At 45.1% G+C, this 19,425-nt stretch overlaps 2 protein-coding genes across 3 annotated transcripts in view; one reads left to right on the plus strand and one right to left on the minus strand.

The window, feature by feature from the left end:
• Positions 1–2,159: 2,159 nt before the first annotated feature.
• LOC119915879 (phytanoyl-CoA hydroxylase-interacting protein-like) lies at positions 2,160–12,560 on the minus strand. The gene is made up of 6 exons (XM_038735676.1): positions 12,280–12,560; positions 6,130–6,326; positions 5,065–5,239; positions 4,408–4,525; positions 4,148–4,328; positions 2,160–3,491 (listed from the first exon to the last, which is right to left on the minus strand). The coding sequence occupies exons 1-6, from the start codon at positions 12,353–12,355 to the stop codon at positions 3,117–3,119; spliced, it is 1,122 nt and encodes a 373-aa protein (XP_038591604.1). The 5' UTR covers positions 12,356–12,560; the 3' UTR covers positions 2,160–3,116.
• A 4,132-nt stretch (positions 12,561–16,692) lies between these two features.
• LOC119915878 (collagen alpha-1(XII) chain-like) overlaps positions 16,693–19,425 on the plus strand; it is a 59,142-nt gene continuing 56,409 nt past the window's right edge. The window contains exons 1-2 of one of the 2 annotated variants that reach the window (XM_038735672.1): positions 16,693–16,811; positions 17,480–17,530. In XM_038735672.1, the coding sequence (XP_038591600.1) occupies positions 16,733–16,811; positions 17,480–17,530 (130 nt within the window). In that variant the 5' untranslated portion in view covers positions 16,693–16,732. The remainder of the gene's footprint in view (positions 16,812–17,479; positions 17,531–19,425) is intronic. The other variant, XM_038735675.1, reaches the window with a different exon arrangement.

The raw sequence follows: 19,425 nt of genomic DNA on the forward strand, positions 1-19,425 counted from the left end.
CTTGGTGGGAACTGTTGGGCTTCTGTAAATATCATCACAGAGTTCGGTCTAGACCTGCTCTTTTATGAAAAGCGCTGTGAGATAACTGTTGTTGTGATTTGGCGCTATATAAATAAAATTGAATTGAATTGAATTGAACTCCCAACTCGTCACATACGGATGCTTTACCATCTGTGGACAAGAATTAACAGCGTCTGGTTAGACTTTTAAAATAAATTCAATGTTTTATTGTTGGCACCAAAACTACTCTGTTAGGTTTAGGGAAAGATCTTGGTTAGGGTTAAAATAACTACGTTACTTACAAAACATAACTAAACAGCTGTGTGGCCTGCTGTTGTTGCCTTTCAATTCTTTGTGAACCATTCGTTTGTTGTCGCTGTTTTATCGTGCAACACTTTGTGAACCCGGTTATTAAAATGTGTTTTATAAATAAAAATGGACACCCAGTTTCTAACCCACCAGTCCGCCCCAACCAGCTGCTCAGACCTTCCTGTCATTTACACTAGGGTCTAAGTCAAGGGGTCTTGACCAAGCGTCCGTACGTGACTACCTGGGAGTGAGAACGGGTTGTGCATTCAGTGACGTTCTGCCTCGGCCAGAAAAGTTCTCTGACGTTATTGGATAAAACAGGTTTATCTGCAGTCCACAGAGAGTTCGACAGGAAGCAGCGACCGAGCCGTGTTTTACGGTTGCGCTGTGTTCACTTTCTTCTCCGTTTTGTGTTTTGTGTGAGAGTGTGTGCTCTTTGAGTGCAAGGATCTTTGAGTGTCATCCAACTGGCTGGATTTGTGGGTGTTGGAGTGAAGCTGATTGGTCCGTTCCCAACATCCTGCCTTTTAAAATGGGGGGTTCCCACCAGTCTGACGGCAGCGCCTCGGTTCTGTCCTCTCTGTGGTGTTTGAGCTGGGAGGTCTTGTTAGGAGTGATCTGTGACCTGCGCTACGAAGGGAGTTTAACCTACTCAGTGTTAACTCGGGGTTATCAGGCAAACTCAGGGTGACAAACTCTGACCGCTACACTAGAGTTAAACGGTACTACGAAGGTGGATCAGAGCGTAAAAGCGGCCGGAGGAGGAGTTTTTTCACAACGGCGCATGCTCCGTGTTTCTCCAGAAGAACGCACGTTGGTAGTGTCAGAAAATTCTCAATGCAAAGACAAGTGAACGGTTAAATCTAACATTGTGGCGACAGAGCAAGGGAGGCTTGTTGGCATCGCACTGAGTAAATCTGTAGCCTGATTATGTTCAGTGTTCTTATTGTTGTTCAAATCTCTATTCTGTGTTTTATGGGCTCTTCTTTTATGTGTAATATGATGAAGATGTAAAGGTCCAGCTGCACATGAGGCCCACTGTCACAGAAAGAAAGGAGCCAGATTAATCTTCCAAGATTAATCTACAAGTAAAGAACTTGAATATTCTTTTTGAGATTATAGTCACACATTTATGAGAGAAACTTCACTTTGCAAGTCTGCAACATCACACATACATGTCTGCCGTGTAGAATGCAGGCAGTGGAAAGTTATATTAGACTTTGCACTCAGATTCAGCAGTGAGGAAACACTCGTGAGTTTAGCCCACAGTCACTGTCCTGCACCTCAGAGACTTGGGCGTATTCAGAAGAAAACAGAGTGATTTTCGATTTTTTATTACATGAATTTCTGGGAATTTCCGATTTTTCTTCTTGTAAATTTCAAACTTTCGTCTAGGATTTTTTTTCTTGGTTATTAACCCTGGCTCCCTATTTTTTGTGCACGTAGAATAATCAATCTATAAATGTGAAACCACTCAGGAGAATTCAATTATAGACTGCAGAAACTATCCCGTTAATTAAGATTCCTCTCTAAAATCACAGCTGGGCTGCAGGGCTCGCTGTCTGAACGTGATGCTGTTGTGTTCAGAACTTCATTTCAGCCGCAGTGGAACAAATCAGGAAGAAATCTAATGTTTTATGAAGTGGTGTGTATTAATACTTCTCATCAGTAACAGAGTACAGATGTGTAGTCCCCGTGCAGGGAAACCTCGAGGTAACCGCCAACAAAACCTGCTCGGAGCAGTTTAGAGATGCAGCGTAAATTGCCATGGCAACAGACCTCGGGTAACACCTGTCCACCTTTAGCAGAGCGGGTTAACCGGGAAGTTCCACCTGAAGTTACCCGGATAAGCCAGTTACCCCGCTCCATAGTACAGACCACTGGTTGATTAGCTGTGAGTAATTTGGTTTTTGATGTTTACAGTGTTGAAGTTCTACTTGTTTTTTATTCCAAACAGCTTTCACTGTACATGTAGAACGAGTCAAACCCTCACAGATCTGCAGTTTATCCTGCGACCAAAACCAGCTGAAACCTTTGAAAGGTGAAACATTTAGAGACTTTGTATTTCAGTCTGCAGCAACAACAACAGCAGCAACAACAACAACAACAACAACAACAAAAAGCCCTTTGTCTTATTAAAGTGTCAACAGTGTTAACAGTGTGTGGTGACATTACCTGTCAAGTACAGAAACATATAAACAGTTACATTGTTGTCAGGTAATTAATATGTCAGTTATCTGTCCACTGATTACTGAAATAAAAGAAGAACACAGTTCAGATTATGGATGGGATCAAAATATATAAATACGATACCGTGCAAAGTTTTAGGCAGGTGAGGAAAACTGCTGTAAAGTTAAAATGCTTTCAGAAATAAACATGTTAATAGATTATATTAATCAGTTACCAAAATGCAAAGTGAGTGAACAAGAGAAAAACCTCAGATCAGGAGTTGGTGTGACCTGCAAACAGCATCAGTCCTTCTAGGAACACTTGCAGAAGGCAAAGCGTTGCCACGGTCTGCTCTGTATGTAGACTTGTTTTGAAGTGCTGATTTTTAAAATATTTGTGTTAAAATCAAGTTTTCTCATCTCTGGAAAAGAACCGTAAAGTTCTGGATGACCGAAAGTGACGGGCTGTTACACCAGAGGAAGTGGAGTTAGTGTTTGGTTAAAGGGACTGCCTGCTAGCTAGCCAGGCAGTGCTAGCACTGAGCTAGAGTGGGTGTTGGACTTCGTTAGTGGCGTGTAGCTACCGTCTCGTCACTGTGGCAGTTATAGTAAGTTAGTTGTTTGAGTCCAAAGATCCGGCTAACGCCCCACGCTGATATTGCAGATCTTGCAGCTGGGGTCTTTCTTGGCGTTGACGGTGGACTGACTCATGAGCTGGTGCCCACTGATCTGCGTTACCGTCCCTGAAGACAGATCCACCGGCTCCGTGTAGATCACCTCCAGGATGACGTCCTGCGCGTGACGGAAAGACAGCGAGCCGTCGTCCTCCTCGGTGCAGCTCAGGAAGCGGTTGTTGGATCTGTCCAGCGCCGGCAGCCTCCCTTTGCAGAAGGCGTCTCCTTTGGAGCCGTCAGGAGCCAGGACCAGGATGACGTAGTGGTAGGACGTGTACATGCAGTAGAAATCCCCAAAGTAGATGTTGGTGTTCTGGTTGAAGAGGATGTCTGCTCGGATCTGTGCAGAAACAAATGGACACAGTGCAGCATTAATGGCTCTCCAGACTAATCCATGAACTAAAACACTCGGTGGGGAAGCCGGACCCACATCACAGACGGCCCGACCTGGCTCTGCATACTGACAGTACTGAGAAAGGCAAGGCAGAGACCGTTTCACCTCAGATACTGAGACATTTCTACAGCACCATCGGGAGCGTCCTGATGGGGAACATCACTGCCTGATACAGAAACAGAACCACAAGGCCCTGCAGAGACGGGTCCACTCAGCTGAACATAGCACTGAAGGGTCTGAGAGGCAGAGGACGCATTTTGGTTCTAACTGAACAAAGAAGATCAGAAGGTTTGCGACTTTGTAAAAAGCAGCTGTTACTCTCTGAGCTGCTGCTGCAACACAGGTGAAGCAGCGGAGGTTCCAGAAACCTGCGAAAAGACGTCACCTGTACGACCAAATCCCTGCAGAGCTGTTCATCCTTGTCAGACTGCAGCTGTTTGACTCCACAAAGGAAGAAGACTGTACTGAGGGTTCAGACACCTGGCGGATGTGACAGCTCACTGACATGAAACTATTTGAAAGCAGTGGGAGAAAAATAACCTGCGCGGGTTTTCTGTAATAGTTCCTGCAGTAGTTTAGACACAAAGCAACCATGTCTGTACCTGGAAGCGGTAGGGTCCATATGGGGAGTCCTGGGGGGGGTTTCCTGTGTTGAACTCTGTGTTGCAGCTGAAGAAGAGCCCCTCCAGTTTGCCGCTGATGGGGGAGCCGTGGCTGCCGCTGTTGTCTTTAACTGACGGCAGCATCCGGCGGCACTGAGCGTCTCTGGAGCGATAAGAGGGGCTGGGTGCAGAACAGAGCAGGTTAAAACTCAGATCAACTCGCCCTGGAGGGCAACACACACACACACACACACACACACCTGGCCTGTTGGAAGTAGTCCTGCTGCTGGTTCCTGTAGAAGACGGTGAACGGCAGCATCCTGCCGGCGATCGCCTCGGCTTTCTGCAGCAGCTGGTTCAGATGGACGGTGGAGTAATCTGGAGACATGTACGGTGCACGAATGTGAACGCGCTGATATTACAAACACTTTCAGTCACAAACACTTCTGAGTAGGAGACAGGAAACAACAGCGGGTGAGGATTTGATTTTCAAATGTTCAACTAAATATAGTCTCTCACTTCTGAGGGAAACTGTCTGCAAGATGAATTCAGAACATTGTAAGATCTCTCTGTGCTCAAAGCCTTCCAAACACCTCTCAAACTGAACATTTAACACACAGGCCTGATTCTCTAAAAGAACATGAAACTTTGTCCTCTTGATGTCTGCCGGACAAAATCCAGGTGACAGAAGCTCATCAACATGTGAAAGTCATCGTCAGTCTTCAGTTATCGCTGTGCACTCACAGCTTTTAAGCTTTGCTAGCAGCGGCGGACTTTGCATCTCAGGCAGCCCACCTTCTTGTGAACATTGTCGGGCTGAATGCAGCTTGTGAGGAAACCTGTAAACGTTACTGAGACTGCTGCAGAGAGGATGTTGGTGCGAGTTCATGGGCTGACAGGTGTTTAAGGTGTCCCACCTGCGGTGCAAAACTCGACTCTCTCGCTCCACTGAGAGACGGCGTACTCTCCGTCCGGCTGTTTGGCGGCCGTCTGGACGGCCACGGTGTACTCTGTGCGAGGACTCAGGAACCAATGACCTCTCACCGTCATCGGCAGGGGAACCGCCTTCGCCACCAGCTTAGTGGGCACGTCCTGAAAGACAAAGAGCGCAGGATGTCTTACTGTCCGTGAATGGAGATTAGACAAGTAGCCAAGTTTCCAGAAGATGGAGCAAAGAAAATGTGGATGTGAGAAGAACACGAGCTGATTGGCTGATAGCAGATAAACAGCTGGTGGAGCTGATTGTTTGTAGTAAATAAAACTTTATTTCTTGGGTTTAAAGATTTACTGGTGACATGGGAAAAGGTCTAGTGCTTTCACCTGTGTATGTTATTTGGCCGTGACCTCTCACTTGCTGGTTGTTCTACTCGGAGGATGGTACCAACCCCTGGTTCTGGATTATTCTCTGGGTTTCTGGTCGCTTCTCTTTGGAGTTAGACTTTCTCACTTGTGGTTACTGTGTTTTTGTTTGGACTGCCTGCTTCTGTAATATAAAGTCACCTTTATATTGGACCTCATCCGCTCTCCTGTCGGCGTTGTAGCCCAAACCCCAGTTTTTCAGACGGCTGACTAACACGTTATCTTCACGTGTTAATGTGAGGAAGGTTCCAGCCTCGTCATCGCTCCGCACACAGCTGATGCTGCCAGCTCTTCACCTTCAGCCACTGCTTCAGGTAGGGCAGCATTTAATCATCAAGGCTGTTTCTCTTTATCCACAAACTACTTTCACACCTCACAATATTCTGATTCTCTGGGGGGGAGCAGACAGAGGGTAAATGTGATTTTAACCCACAGCTATAAGTGTGATTTTTCATTTCTTTTTTTTATAGAGTGACACGAATGTCACTGTGATCTCAAGCCAAACAATCTGCTGCAGGCATCTCCTGAGATTTTCCTCTCTTTGGACTGACCCAAGAGTCATGAAAAGTCAGGCTGATCAGACTCCAGCTCCTGCAGCGGGTCAGACGTTGGGTCGTACCCACCTTGTGTTTGAACTTGTTGGAGTTCTTGTGCTCCTTCTTGTCGAGGTCGATGAAGTAGTGCGTGATCCTCTCCGTGCCTCTGCTGTCCATGTCCCAGCTGATCTTGAACGAGTCACAGGTGATGTTGCTGATCCGGATCTGCTGAGGAACCGGCAGGTCGTCCACGTCTCCGAGGCCGCTGTCTGCCGACTCTGTGCCTGGAAACAGTCAGTGTGAATCATGAACACACAGAGAGAAATTGAACGCATCATTTCATGTTTCTTGTGTTCAGTAATAACCTACTTTTTTAAATGTATAACTTGCCCCTCGCTAAAGCCCACGTAAACACGCCCAGTCACTGAATAAGACGGAGGCTCAGCTGCTTAACAACAAGATGTCAACGCCACCTTTAGCAGCACGGGTTTGTTAGAAAACGTTTATTGAAGCTTAAAGTCGGCCACATTTTAAAATCACTACAAAAGATTAAGAAGAGCAACGTTTCAGTGCTAGAAAATTCTCTGCATCCGTTTATCCTGAGAGACGAGGCTCGCTGATGATGTAAGGAGATTATGTCAGAGTCAACAGCAGTGTGTGTGTGTGTGTTTCATCATCGTTAGGGCACACTGAGGGATTAACCCATCGATGTTCAGGGTACACTGACCCAGACTCACATTCCACATCAGATCCATGTCACATCAGAGCCACGACATGAAGTCTTTTCCCTTTCAGCCTCGTCGGCAGCGTCCAGACTGAGACGTCTCAGCCGCTGTCGGATGGATGGGGATGAAATGTGGTTCACGCTTTCATCCAAGGAAGGTTAAAATCAAGGACAGCTGGACGGTTGAACACTTAAAGTCTTCTTCAGTTCTGATTGGGTGGTAGGTGGTCTCAGCTGTTTAACCTCTGCGGGGTCATTGTCAAGATATTTTCGAAAAGAGGAATCAAAGAGAGGCCATCTCTTAACAGGGAAAGAGGGCTAAGGCACTACTCATCCCCCACCTACAGGGACCAGTCCAGTCGCCCTCGATATTAACCCTCCTTTTGAGAACTATGGCCTGGATGACTGAGAACGTGGAGAGAATCATCAGGCCGACATGTTAACGTGTCCAAACATCTGCTGAGCCGTGACATTCCCATCAGCCTCAGCTGCACTCTGTGTTAACTGCAAATTAGCCAATGCCCGCATGCTAACAGGCTAAAAACATGTTAGGTTCTTCAGTCAGTGCCATTGACCAGACACTGCATTCGTTGGAGTTGGTCCCCGGGCGCTGTACAGCGGCCGCCCACTGCTCCCTTCAGGGACGGGTTAAATGCAGAGAATGGATGTCGCTGCATGTTTGATCATGTGACAAAGAAAGTACCTTTAAACTAAGAGGATGAACATGATAGACCCACATGGAGCGGCTGTGGCTCAGAAGGTAGAGCAGGCTGCCCGTTAATCGAAAGATCGGTGGTTCAAGCCCCGCCTCCTCCAGGCTGCATGTCGAAGTGTCTGAAGATACTGAACCCTGAATTGGATTGAATTGGATGTCAGCAAACCCACTCAAACAAACAGGCGCTGCTCCAGAAGGTTAGAGACCTCATCCTATATGTTGACGTACTGTTGCCCATCCTCTGAGGTCTACAACCTTGGTGTCATCCTGGACTCCTCCCTCTCTTTCCGGCCTTATATCACCTGATCTGCCTTCATCCACCAGCCGTCACTCTCTCACTCCATGGCAGAAACATGCTGTAATAACCTCTCGTTTGCACCACTGCAATGGTGTCCTGCATGTGGTCCCCACAAAACCTGGCAGCACGTCACCCCAACTCTTATCCACCTTCACTGGCTCCCAATCAAGTCCTTCTCTCCTTTGAATCCCTCCATGCCCCACAGTACCTCTCTGACCTCCTCCATCCTCCCCACCCAGGAATCTGCTCTCCTTCCCTCACCAGACTCTGTCCCTTCGGAGACAGAGCCTTTAGTATTGCTGCCCGACCCTCTGCTATGTCCATCCTGCAGATATCTGCAGCGCTTCATCTCTGGACATGTTAAAAAACAAACAGATCTGAATCTGAGCTTCTTTGTTCGAAGATAAAATACTACAGTAACACGATGACACGTTGTAGTAAATGTTTGTGTGTCTGAGTCTAGCTTGTGTCTCTCCGTATTCATCTCCTCTCCCTCCCTCCCTGTTTTCTGCTCGGTCCAGAGTTCGGCTCAGGGGACAAAAGGCTTCAGTCAGCAGGGCCCTCGCAGGCTGAACAAGGAGCCTGTTGAGGAGAAGGAGGACGGTCCACACTGCCAGCTAACGTCTTGTTACCACTCACATCTGATGATTTGTACAAGTCGTCAGTGTAAACAGGAAACTAATTCAATCTCTGGATCGGGGGCCACACTTTTTAGTCCAGGGGCCACGTGGAGGGAAAAAGTCTGTAGTTCTGAGTCATTTTAATTTAACACACAATTTCTAAGCACTCTGTGCTGTACACAGATCCTTTACTTCAATAAAGTACTAATACCACAGTATAAAATACTCTGTTCCTGCATTGAAAATGTTCCTTCAGTCAAAGTATAATCATGAAAATGTCCTTAAAGTATCAGAGCAGTAAAATGTACCTGTTGTACTATTATATATTCCCTCATCAGAGTCTTATTTTATGTAAAGCAGGATGCTGCTGCTGTAGTTGTTGAACTAGTATCAGACTGCAGCTGATGATTCTTTTCATTCTGGATCAATCTGCTCATTATTTCCTCCATCGATCGATTGTTCGGTTAGTAAAGATTCTGCGGTCACACTTACCCAGAGCCCAAAGTGACGCCATCACAACGTTAGAGCCATCAGATAAATGTAATGTTTTCCTCTGAGATGCAGCAGAACAGGAGGACGTTGTTCAGCTGATAAAACTGAGCGTCCTGTGAGCTTTAGGGAGATCGAACTTTTCCAGTCTGTAGACCCGAACCTCCCGGCGACTAAACGCTCTTGATCACTGGTGCTTCCTGATGTCATTTCACACCTTTCTGCACACTGTTGTCCACGTGACCTGGCCTTTTCTTTTCTTTGAACTGCCGCCACATCTACTGTGTGAGACTGACGAAGCAGTCCACGCAAATGTAGGTTTAATTTTGAAATAACCAGCGAGCCATTTTATTTAAAACTGCACTTCACGGCCTGTACAGCATGCGACACCCAGGAAGGAACAAACTGAGGAAAACTTCCCCCCACAAAGAAGAACACATGTTAGAAACCTCTGGAAGAGCGGCAGAGGACGGATCCCTCTCACAGGACGGGATGCCGTTGGGTCGCACGGGACCCACGGGCCGCTGTTTGGACACCCCCACTCTGTCCGGTCTAATAGCCAACAAACGGGGAAACCCTGAGAGAAAAGAGAGTTTCCGCTGACCCTCCTTCCTCCCTCCTCCTCCTCCTCCCTCCATCCTGTCAGTGAATGGAGGAGGCGAAGCATCTATTCACTCACCATGGGAAGGTGATTCACCAGACTGGAGCTGGTGCCACGTCGAGTTCCTGACAAACAGCAGGAGATGCTGAGAAACGCTTCACCTGCCCGCCTCTCTGACCCACCTGCTATCACCATAAAGATTTTCATTTAGACTGAAATTATTAACACCAAGGCAGACTGTTGGCCTTAAACACGGGGCTGTAAACCAGCCCAACAAATGAAGTCTGCTTGTTTATCACCTCAAACCCAAAGCTGCTTCATTTCATCAGAGGATGAAGAACAAAACACAAACACTAACTGATGGATTGAATGTGACACTCTGTAGTATGAAGCTCAGGGCCCTGCAGTCTCAGCGGGGCCCCTTCCCCTTTTGATACAACAGTTCTTGTGCATGAACAAATACCTGAGTAACTGCTAAAGACATGCATCTGTGCCGGAGACCAGGATCATCAGTAACAACCACATTTAAGCAGAAGATATCTTTTTTTTAACCGTGAGAACACTTTATAACCAACCCGCTCTCCCTCCCAAGGGGGACGAGTCCCAAGTCCCACAGATGGGGGACGAGTTGTGGGGAGTACGACGTAACAAATTTGGGGGCAGGTCCTGTAGAAACTGGGGGCCAGCTTTATTGTGTCTGTGTTAGTGTTTCTTTAATGTTCTCTCTGGTGGCTAACGCGCTGAGTTTTGTTGTCTCGTGTTAACAGCTTCCTCAGGTTAGATAGGAGTGTCCAGCTTTTCCATCGGACACTCGTTTCTTGTTTTGCCTTTTTTATTTTCGGAGCAAATCCTGGGTGAAGGCTGGTTTTGGCAGGGCGTGAGGACTTGTTTGGTTAGACTTGTGATTACTGTGAGTTTGTGGCTTCCGACGTCGGGGCTCGTCATGTTTTCCACTGGAAGAGAGAGCTCGTACTTTTGTTAAGCTGTGTCGTGGTGTTTTGCTTGTCCCCTTGTGAGGATCGCAGCCTTTGATTTGGTTGGGTTGTGGCTACTCCTACTCCGACCGGTGAGACAGATTAATGCTGACCCCTTGGCGTCCGTTTGTAATGCATATTCCCATAGCGTGCGGAGACACGGCTGGTAGCAACCTGCCCGCTTGAAACACATTCCTGAGGACCTCCCTCCGTTTTTCTGAGATCAGTGGCCCTCAGGTTCATGCGGCTGGTTTTGTTTCATTATTATCATTAATATTATGTGTTGATTCTTAAAGAGCATTTCTGTAGTTGTTTAGTCTTAGGGTGCAAGTTCTAACTTTATTTTGGTAGTTCCACTGGAGCAGCTCAGGGTGAATGACTTCCTGTGTACCTGCGGCCTCGCTCTGCTCTGTAGCCTCATTTACATCTATATTCAAATCAGAGCTGCCAAACCTCACCTGTCAGCAGCCAAATCAGCTGCATTTACATGCCGTCACCTGATATCTTTACCTCTAATGTCCAGACTGAGACGCTGACACGTGTTGTTAGAACAAGTCTGTGTTGTTGCAGGAACAGGTGAGACCAGACAGGAGGCAGCAGTGAACTACAGCCTACACGTAGGTGTGTCTGTAATATTGAAGTGCATTTTGAATATAAAATCTTGTAATGGAGTTTTATAAACGCTCCACGATGTTCACCAGCTGCTCTCTGAGTCTGAGCGTCTTTTTACAGAGTCACTGTAAGATTCAGCTGATGATTCTCTACCAGAGACTCGGACACGCTGTCAGCTCCATTATAGTCTCTTTAAAGATGTAATTAAAATGAACTAATACAGAAAGAATGTGTTGTGGATTCCCTGCTCTGGTTCTCTGGATCCGGAGTGGTCTAGTGGACCGAGTCAGGTCCTCTTGTCTGGAAGCCATGCTGTGACTAACTGTGATCTCGTCTGTTTCACTTTCCTCTTCAGACTAACTGAGTTTTTGGAGTCATGTGACAGCAGCTGCAGGATTCTTCTGAACAACAGGACCAGCAGAGCGAGTGCTTCCCCTGAACGCCTCCGTCACCGCTTCAACGACGTTCAACAGCAGACTCAGAACGGACCACGACGGGTTCCTGCAGGGTCTTTACTGCGTGAGCAGCATGTTACCCTTTTATTCCCTTTTCCATTTTATCATTTCTCTTGTTGCGTCTACTAACTTCATCTTTGCCACTGAGGAACCCAGGGGCCCCTGATGCTGCAGGCTGGCAGTGTGTCAGCTGAGGAAGCGACCAGGTTTTATAGAACTCCTCCTTTATGATCTTTAAACTTATGTTACTTCAGTGAGTTTATGTTGTTTTAGCTCAGTTTCTACCCACAGTGGGTTTTAGCTCCATTCAGACCGGCTGTCTGTCCGATGCTGTGATTTTAACACCACCTGCTCTGCTCAGTGATTTTAATCTCTGTGGGTTTTTATAACAAGAATCTTCTCTGCGTCGCTCAAAGGAGAAAAAGACGGGAAGCCTTCAGCTGGTTCACAGTGTTTGATGAAGTGTTATTTAGTATTTGGGATGAAAAGCATCCATCTTCTACACCTGCTGATCCTCAGTAAGCACGCAGGCATGAAGCTCATCCCGGCTTACAGATGGCGGGCAGGGCCCCCCTGGTGACCCCTACTGGAGTGAAAAGGTGAAAGGTGGCCGGCTCGTTAAAATCAGAACATCTGTAAGAGTTGTCTTGTTGGAAAGTCGGAGCGGCGTCACCTGACGTACGTGCACCAACGGTGTCCAACACACAGTCGACCTCGGCTGCGTTAAAGTCTCACACACACACACTGACCTTCCCGCTCGCACAGCTGCAGGCTCCTCGGCTCAGCACTCGGGCTGCTCAGGCTGCTGTGAGGAAGCTCCGTCATGTTCACACCCAGAGAGGAAGATCCAGCAAAACTAAACGTCCCAAACAAGAAAACATCAGCTGAAGAGTTCAGCTGTGAAGCTCCGGGTAGTTTCCATTCAGCTCCTGTCTGACTGCAGCTCTCTCTCTCTCTCTCTCTCTCTCTCTCTCTGCTTCAGTGATGTCAGGGGACGATCAAGGAGAGAGAGAGAGAGAGAGAGAGAGAGAGAGAGAGGAGGGAGGGAGGGAGGGGGAGTTTAAAGGATTTAATATGCAGCTACAAACTGCTGTGAGCTGACAGACTCTCAGCTGGTTGTTTATGTGTCCGGCTGCAGCTTCCTGTTCTGGTTCCCTCTCAGTCAACCTGTTCTCATCTCAGGCGTCACATATGGACCGTTTGTCAAGACCCCTGGTACTTGTAGGGCTCCGCAGTCAAGTTAGCAAGAATAAATATGAAAAGTCTGATTACACTTTCAAAATAAAACAGTTTAGGAAAAGCTCGTGGTCTGGGTTAATATAACTGCGATAAGTACGTGACTTAAATTATGTACGTTAGGTAACTTACTAAAGGGTTTCACACGGTACAGATTCAAGGTACTTTTATTTTACTTTAGAATATGACTTTATTTCTACTCCTACTCCACCACAACTCAGAGGGAAATACTAGACTAGCCAACAGGATATAAAGCAGTTCAAACATCTGTTTTTAGTTTTTTAGTCTCAAACTTCGTATTGATTTTTAATTTGGTTGGTGTGTAAACACACATACAGTCGGGAGGAAAGGTTTAATCTAACAGGGCAAAATACAAAAAAAAACTACTGGTCTGTACTTCAGGACCATGCAGGCTCAAAACATTAACATTATGCAGCTTATATTATATTGTATCAGCTGGATACGTCTCTTTGTGCAGCCCGGGTGGAGGTCTGCACTCTCTAGTTTGTGTTCTGCCAAAATGACATCATCATCTGTGGATTAAAAAATAATGTCATCAGGAGGAGGATTACAGGCCGCACTGAAAAGTGAATTAAACAAGCGCTTATATAAGCAGATAATCTGGAGTCCAGCTCAGGAATCACACACACGTACTTTTATACTTGTGAGGACGCTGATTTACACAACACACTCACCTAGAAGCAGGATTTCTGACTCAGATTCACCTCCTGCAGTAGCTTCAGTATGCTGCAGGACTTAATGCTCAATTCCAATTTATTGCCCAGATCTGACTTTTTTGATAGACTGTTGAGAATATTATTTAAATGTGGCCAGGCAGAAGTTAGCTTATACTCTAGAGCACTCCCGTTTTTCACAGGAGACTCATTGCTCTCCCCAGAGTCACAACTCCCAATTTATGACTAATCTTCAACACTTTGTGTCCTTTTCATTACAGTTTCTGGCTCTGTAAAGTGTGTATAAGGTCTACAACTCTCTCTCTTTACTGTTTCAGCCCAGACAAGTAGCAGGCACATGATGCAGAATTGAGGGGTCGGCAAGTAAGTTTGGCATTGGGCCAATTTTTTAAAGCCATTAGATGGCGGGCCACAACATAGTCAAAGGCGTAGAGTAGGGGGCTACGCAGAGGCTACGCCGTCGATTTGACGCAGAAGTATAAATTGCACTTAAGCCTTAACCTTGACACCCTTCCCCCTAAGTTCCTTGAGAAAGCAGTTGCCAAACAGTTGTGAGTCTTTCCATATAGCAATAGTTTATTTGAGGATTTTCAGAGTTCATCATAGCACAGAGACAGCACTGGTGAACATTACACATGATCTTCTAACTGCATCAGACTGTGCTTGTTTTGTTAGCAGATGATACTCAATTATATCTATCAATCAAGCAAGATGAAACTAATCACTTAGCTAAACTTCAAGCTTTAGAATGTAAAAACCTTAATGACCTGCAATTTTCTGATGTTAAACTCAGATGAATCACAGGTTCTCATCAGAATCAGAATCAGAAGGAGCTTTATCGCCAAGTAGTGTTTTACACATACGAGGAATTTGCTGTGGTGATAAGGTGCTACACGCAGACAAACATACAGCAACATAAACCATGTTGATGTGGAAATATATAAATATAGAATAGAAGAACAAGTTTGCAGATATACACATGTGCATTATTCTGGGTCTGTGTCGTGTAGAAGTAACGCAACGGAAGAGAATATAATATATATATATAAAAAAAATTTTTTTAAATTAAAAAAAAAATAAAAAGAGAATATCGTGTACATATAAATATATAAACTGACAACATAAAAATATACAACAACAAAGATCAACAATCAACAACAAATACGTGCAACGTGCCATTTGTCTCATTTGCAAGGGGGGATGGGAGTGGGGGAGAAGGTCCAGAAGAGAAGGAAGATTGCAGCCAATCACCTTCTCTGCAGAGCGAATGATGCGCTGCAGCCTGCCCTTGTCCCTGGCAGTGGCAGCAGCGAACCAGATGGTGATGGAGGAGGTGAGGATGGACTCAATGATGGTGGTGTAGAAGTGCACCATCATTGTAATGAATAAAGATTACTACTGTAATCCCCTTCCTCCGCCACCCGCCTCGCGGTCAAAACATAGTCGGACTTGCCCCTAGCAAGATTGCCCGACAACATTGCTCAAAAATTTGCCCTGTGTATCATCAGCTTTATGTTTCAAAGGTGCAATTTGGGAATTTGCTTGAACAGTCTTAATGGACTATCTGCCTGATAAGGTGCTTTAACTTTCAGCAAGGATCCCTAACATTTCTTCAGTTTATGTTGTAACCAATGCTTTGTTCGCAACACTTTCTGACACTTCCTTTGGAAATGATATGATCCAGAAATATTATCAAATGGTAAATAATTTCCCCAGCAAATGATTGTTTTAAAGAAATAATCAAAGTTATCTTCAGTCTCCTCATGGAACCAGAGTTCCCCCAAGAGGACAAACTAAGTTCTGAAATGACACACCTGCTGTTTAATGTATCACTCTTATCACGTACTTATTTGTTCGTAATTTGATGCCATGTTCGTGTAACTTGCTTATGTTCTCTGAGTAGGAATGTGTAACAGCCAATATTATCCAAGAAATATTGAGTTAAGTCTCTTTCTTTCTGAAATCCTGAAAATGTGTTTAACTGGTAAACATTATAATATTACAACGATTAAGTAACTTTCCTTCTTATCAAATGCTTAAAACTCAGAACGGTATAACTGTTTGACATCTAAGGTTCCATGGTGGAGAGGTATTTGATTAAAATACGCGCATATAGTCTTAGAACCATATTAAAAGTTAATACACTGAAGTCTCGGGGGAGAGCCAAGCCCTCTGTGGACACGCCCCAAGGGGCCAGACAAACAAACAGCAGAGCTGCTCGCTCTCTTCTCTTGTAATTCGGTTCTTCAGTGTGCTCCATTTCAGACGTGGAGATAATTGATTAAAACACTCTCACACTAACTGATCTAGACTTTAGACACAAAACTTGGTCAGTCTCATTTCTGGATTCACACAACAAAGTTTCACAAAGTCACATTAGTGTTAGTTAGGTTTGGTTTCTCACCGAGCCAGTACTCTCCAGCAGCGCTACCAAAGCCCAGCTTGTACTGATCCCAGCCCCTGTAGAAGTTCACGGTGCCGTCCATCCTCCTCTGGAACACCTGGGGGGGACGGGATGGAGGGAGAACTAGCTAAACACACCAGATACCTGACAGCTCATGTTTCCAGGCAACAAGGTTTTACTGCTGTGTCATTTATTGTGAAAGTCCAACAGGAAGTGCTGATACTGAAAGTCACTCTGTGGTAATACTCACCGTCCAGCGACCTCCTTCTGTCGTCATGTCACAGTACACCTACACACAAACACATTCAGTAGTAAACTTAACACGGCATATTCAAACATGCTACTGGTGCAACAACTATCTAACATACTTATCCATCCAATAACATCTGTTATCCATATCTGTTGTATTAGTAAGTATCAGTCAGAACTTGTAACTATGTTTCTGTTAGAGGTGAAGTGTACCTGGACAGCAGACCTCTCTCCAAGGGGATAGATGGTGTACACTCCACTGGGGAGGCTGCTATCATATTGTCAAATCACAGTGGGAAGACGAGCTGCTGGCAGCTGGTCAACAGAGGAGACTGATACCAGCTGGAACAGAGCACATGTAAATAAGATTTGAATATTATTTGTAGACCTCAATTACATTCAAAATGTTCTGTACGTATGTTTATTTATGTATCTGTTGTTCTGTGTGATAACCTAAAGGAAGTCTTAGAGGGTGAAATCTCAAAATCTTTAAGTTGGGTGAACTGTTCCTTTAACCTGTGGTTTATTCGTGGCTTCAGTTCTGAGAAGCTGCTCATCAGGTGACTGATGAGATAAGAGAAGAAGAGGAAACAGAATGTTTTATCAGCAGAAGAAGAGATGACAGACGAGAAGCGACAGGCGGTCTACCTGGACATGGATCACCTGCTGCTGGTGCTGCTGTTGCTGTGGAGCTCAGGTAGGACTCTGCTGGAATGATGAATGTTTGAAAGGTGCAAAACCTCAGTGTAAAAATACTGAATTAAAGCTGCAGACCTGCGTTAAAGACCTCAGTAAACATAACCACTATCAGTGAAATGTTATAACGTGTGAAAACTGAATAAAATGAAAACTGATAAAAATAAAATCGTAAAAAATTATAAAAATTAAAATCCCAACTATAGAGAGTCATTGTTCATCACTTCAAACTCATATAAGCTGTTATATGATGGGATACATTTTGTCCTCCGGCTACAAGTTTGTTGTTTGGAGATACGAGGTTTTCACCAGATAATGCTGTTGGCCTTTGTATGTAGGAAGTTAAGACTCACTCCCTCCATTGCGCAACAGAATTTCTGGGTACTGACGTTTCAGGCTTCTATGTTGCATTAACTCTTTAAGAAGCGGCCTGTAGGTTAACTGAATGGGAATATGGAAGTTTTAAAATGCCTAAATAAAAACAAGTCAAAAGTCAAACACAAAACAGTGATGTATGAATTTATTTTTATGTGGACACTCACTGTGTTCTAATTAGCTGGAAACATTTGAAGCTCCTTAATGTCACAGGTTTGTGTTGGTTGGCTGTGTTTGTGTGTTGTTTCATTCTGCTCTAGTGTTCTGGTCTTGATTTACTGTCTGTGTTCCCAGCTTTGACTTTCTCCTCAGGACTCCAGGCTGAAGGAAGTCACACCTCAACAGGTAAACAGAGAAGATTTTTTAAGGGGCAATAAATATAGAAATTTGATATTGAAAAAGTAATATTATATTTTCGCCTACTGTAGTTTATTATATAAATCTATGTTGTACGTTTGTTCTCTAGCTTTGTTTTTGGTCGACAGGGAAGAGCCTGAGTTTGCCTTGAGGGTAATTGTATTTTCCTTCAGCCAATTTCTGTTCCTGTGCATGTAGAAACGGAATTGAAGCGGGGGTACAAATTCTACCGAATGACGACTTTATATGCAGTAAATAACTAACCTCCTCAAATCGATTTCTTTTTAAATTCAACAGTTCTGTTGCTGCATCTGGACGCAATTCAATTTTATTTATATAGCGCCAAATCACAACAACAGTTATCTCACAGCGCTTTTCATAAAGAGCAGGTCTAGACCGAACTCTATGATGTTATTTACAGAAGCCCAACAGTTCCCACCAAGAGCAGCACTAGGAGACAGAGGCAAGGAAAAACTTCCTTTTAAGAGGCAGAAACCTCGAGCAGAACCATGACTCAGGGTGGGCGACCATCTGCCTCGACCGGTTGGGGTGAGAGAGAGAGAGGGAGAGAGAGAGAGAGAGAGCGAGAGAGGAGAGAGAGAGCGAGAGAGGGAGAGAGAGAGGAGAGAGAGAGAGAGGGAGAGAGAGAGCGAGAGAGGGAGAGAGAGAGCGAGAGAGAGGGAGAGAGAGAGAGAGAGAGGGAGAGAGAGCGAGAGAGAGGGGAGGGAGGCAGCCTACACAATATACACACAGAGGTACAGACAGTAAAGGTGATGTTGCTATAGACTAAATGAAAAATGGTACAGATATTTATAATAGTGTTAATGGTAACAATCGTAATGTTAATGATTATAATAACAATAATAACAATAGGACTAGTAACAATAGTCGTTGCAGCAGAGGGTGTCGAGCAGGAACACGGGGCAGCAGGTGACCCGCAACCACAGATCCAGAGTCCACAGCTCCAGAGCCAGAAACTCCTGCAGGAAGTGATAGGAGGAGAGAGGAGAGGGACGAGAAAGCACAAGACTACCGGAAAGGGGTGAAGTTGTGTTATATCCCAATAATGGGATGAGGTTGCATACAGAGGGAGAGAAAGTAGAGGAGAGAGGAGCTCAGTGCATCATGGGAAATCCCCCAGCAGTCTAGGCCTATAGCAGCATAACTAAGGGATGGTTCAGGACTCACCTGAGCCAGCCCTAACTATAAGCTTTATCAAAGAGGAAAGTCTTAAGCCTACTCTTAAATGTGGAGATGGTGTCTGCCTCCTGAACCCAAACTGGAACCTGGTTCCACAGGAGAGGAGCTTGATAGCTGAACGCTCTGGCTCCTAGTCTACTTTTGGAGACTCTAGGAACCACAAGTAACCCTGCATTCTGGGAGCGCAGTGCTCTGGTGGGGTAGTAAGGTACTATGAGCTCTTTAAGATAAGATGGTGCCTGACCATTAAGAGCTTTGTAGATAAGAAGAATGATTTTAAATTCTATTCTGGATTTTACTGGAAGCCAATGCAGAGAAGCTAAAACAGGAGAAATATGATCTCTTTTCCTGGTTCCAACACGTGCTGCAGCATTCTGGATCAGCTGAAGAGTCTTAACGGACTTTTTCGAGCAGCCTGATAATAAGGTATTGCAGTAATCCAGCCTAGAAGTAACAAATGCATGGACTAGTTTTTCTGCATCATTTTTAGACAGGATAAATAACTCCAAGATTCCTCACAGTGGTGCTGGAGGCCAGGGCGATGCCATCCAGGGAAACTATATCTTTAGATAATGTGTCACGGAGGTGCTTAGGCCCCAGAGCAATAACTTCAGTTTTATCTGAGTTTAACATTAGAAAATTACAGGTCATCCAGGTTTTAACATCCTGAAGGCACATTTGAA

The sequence above is a fragment of the Micropterus salmoides genome, unplaced genomic scaffold (assembly GCF_014851395.1).
Source record: "Micropterus salmoides isolate LMB-PRFRI ecotype aquatic unplaced genomic scaffold, ASM1485139v1 Ms_hic_scaffold_21, whole genome shotgun sequence".
In the NCBI taxonomy this organism is placed as follows: Eukaryota; Metazoa; Chordata; class Actinopteri; order Centrarchiformes; family Centrarchidae; genus Micropterus; species Micropterus salmoides.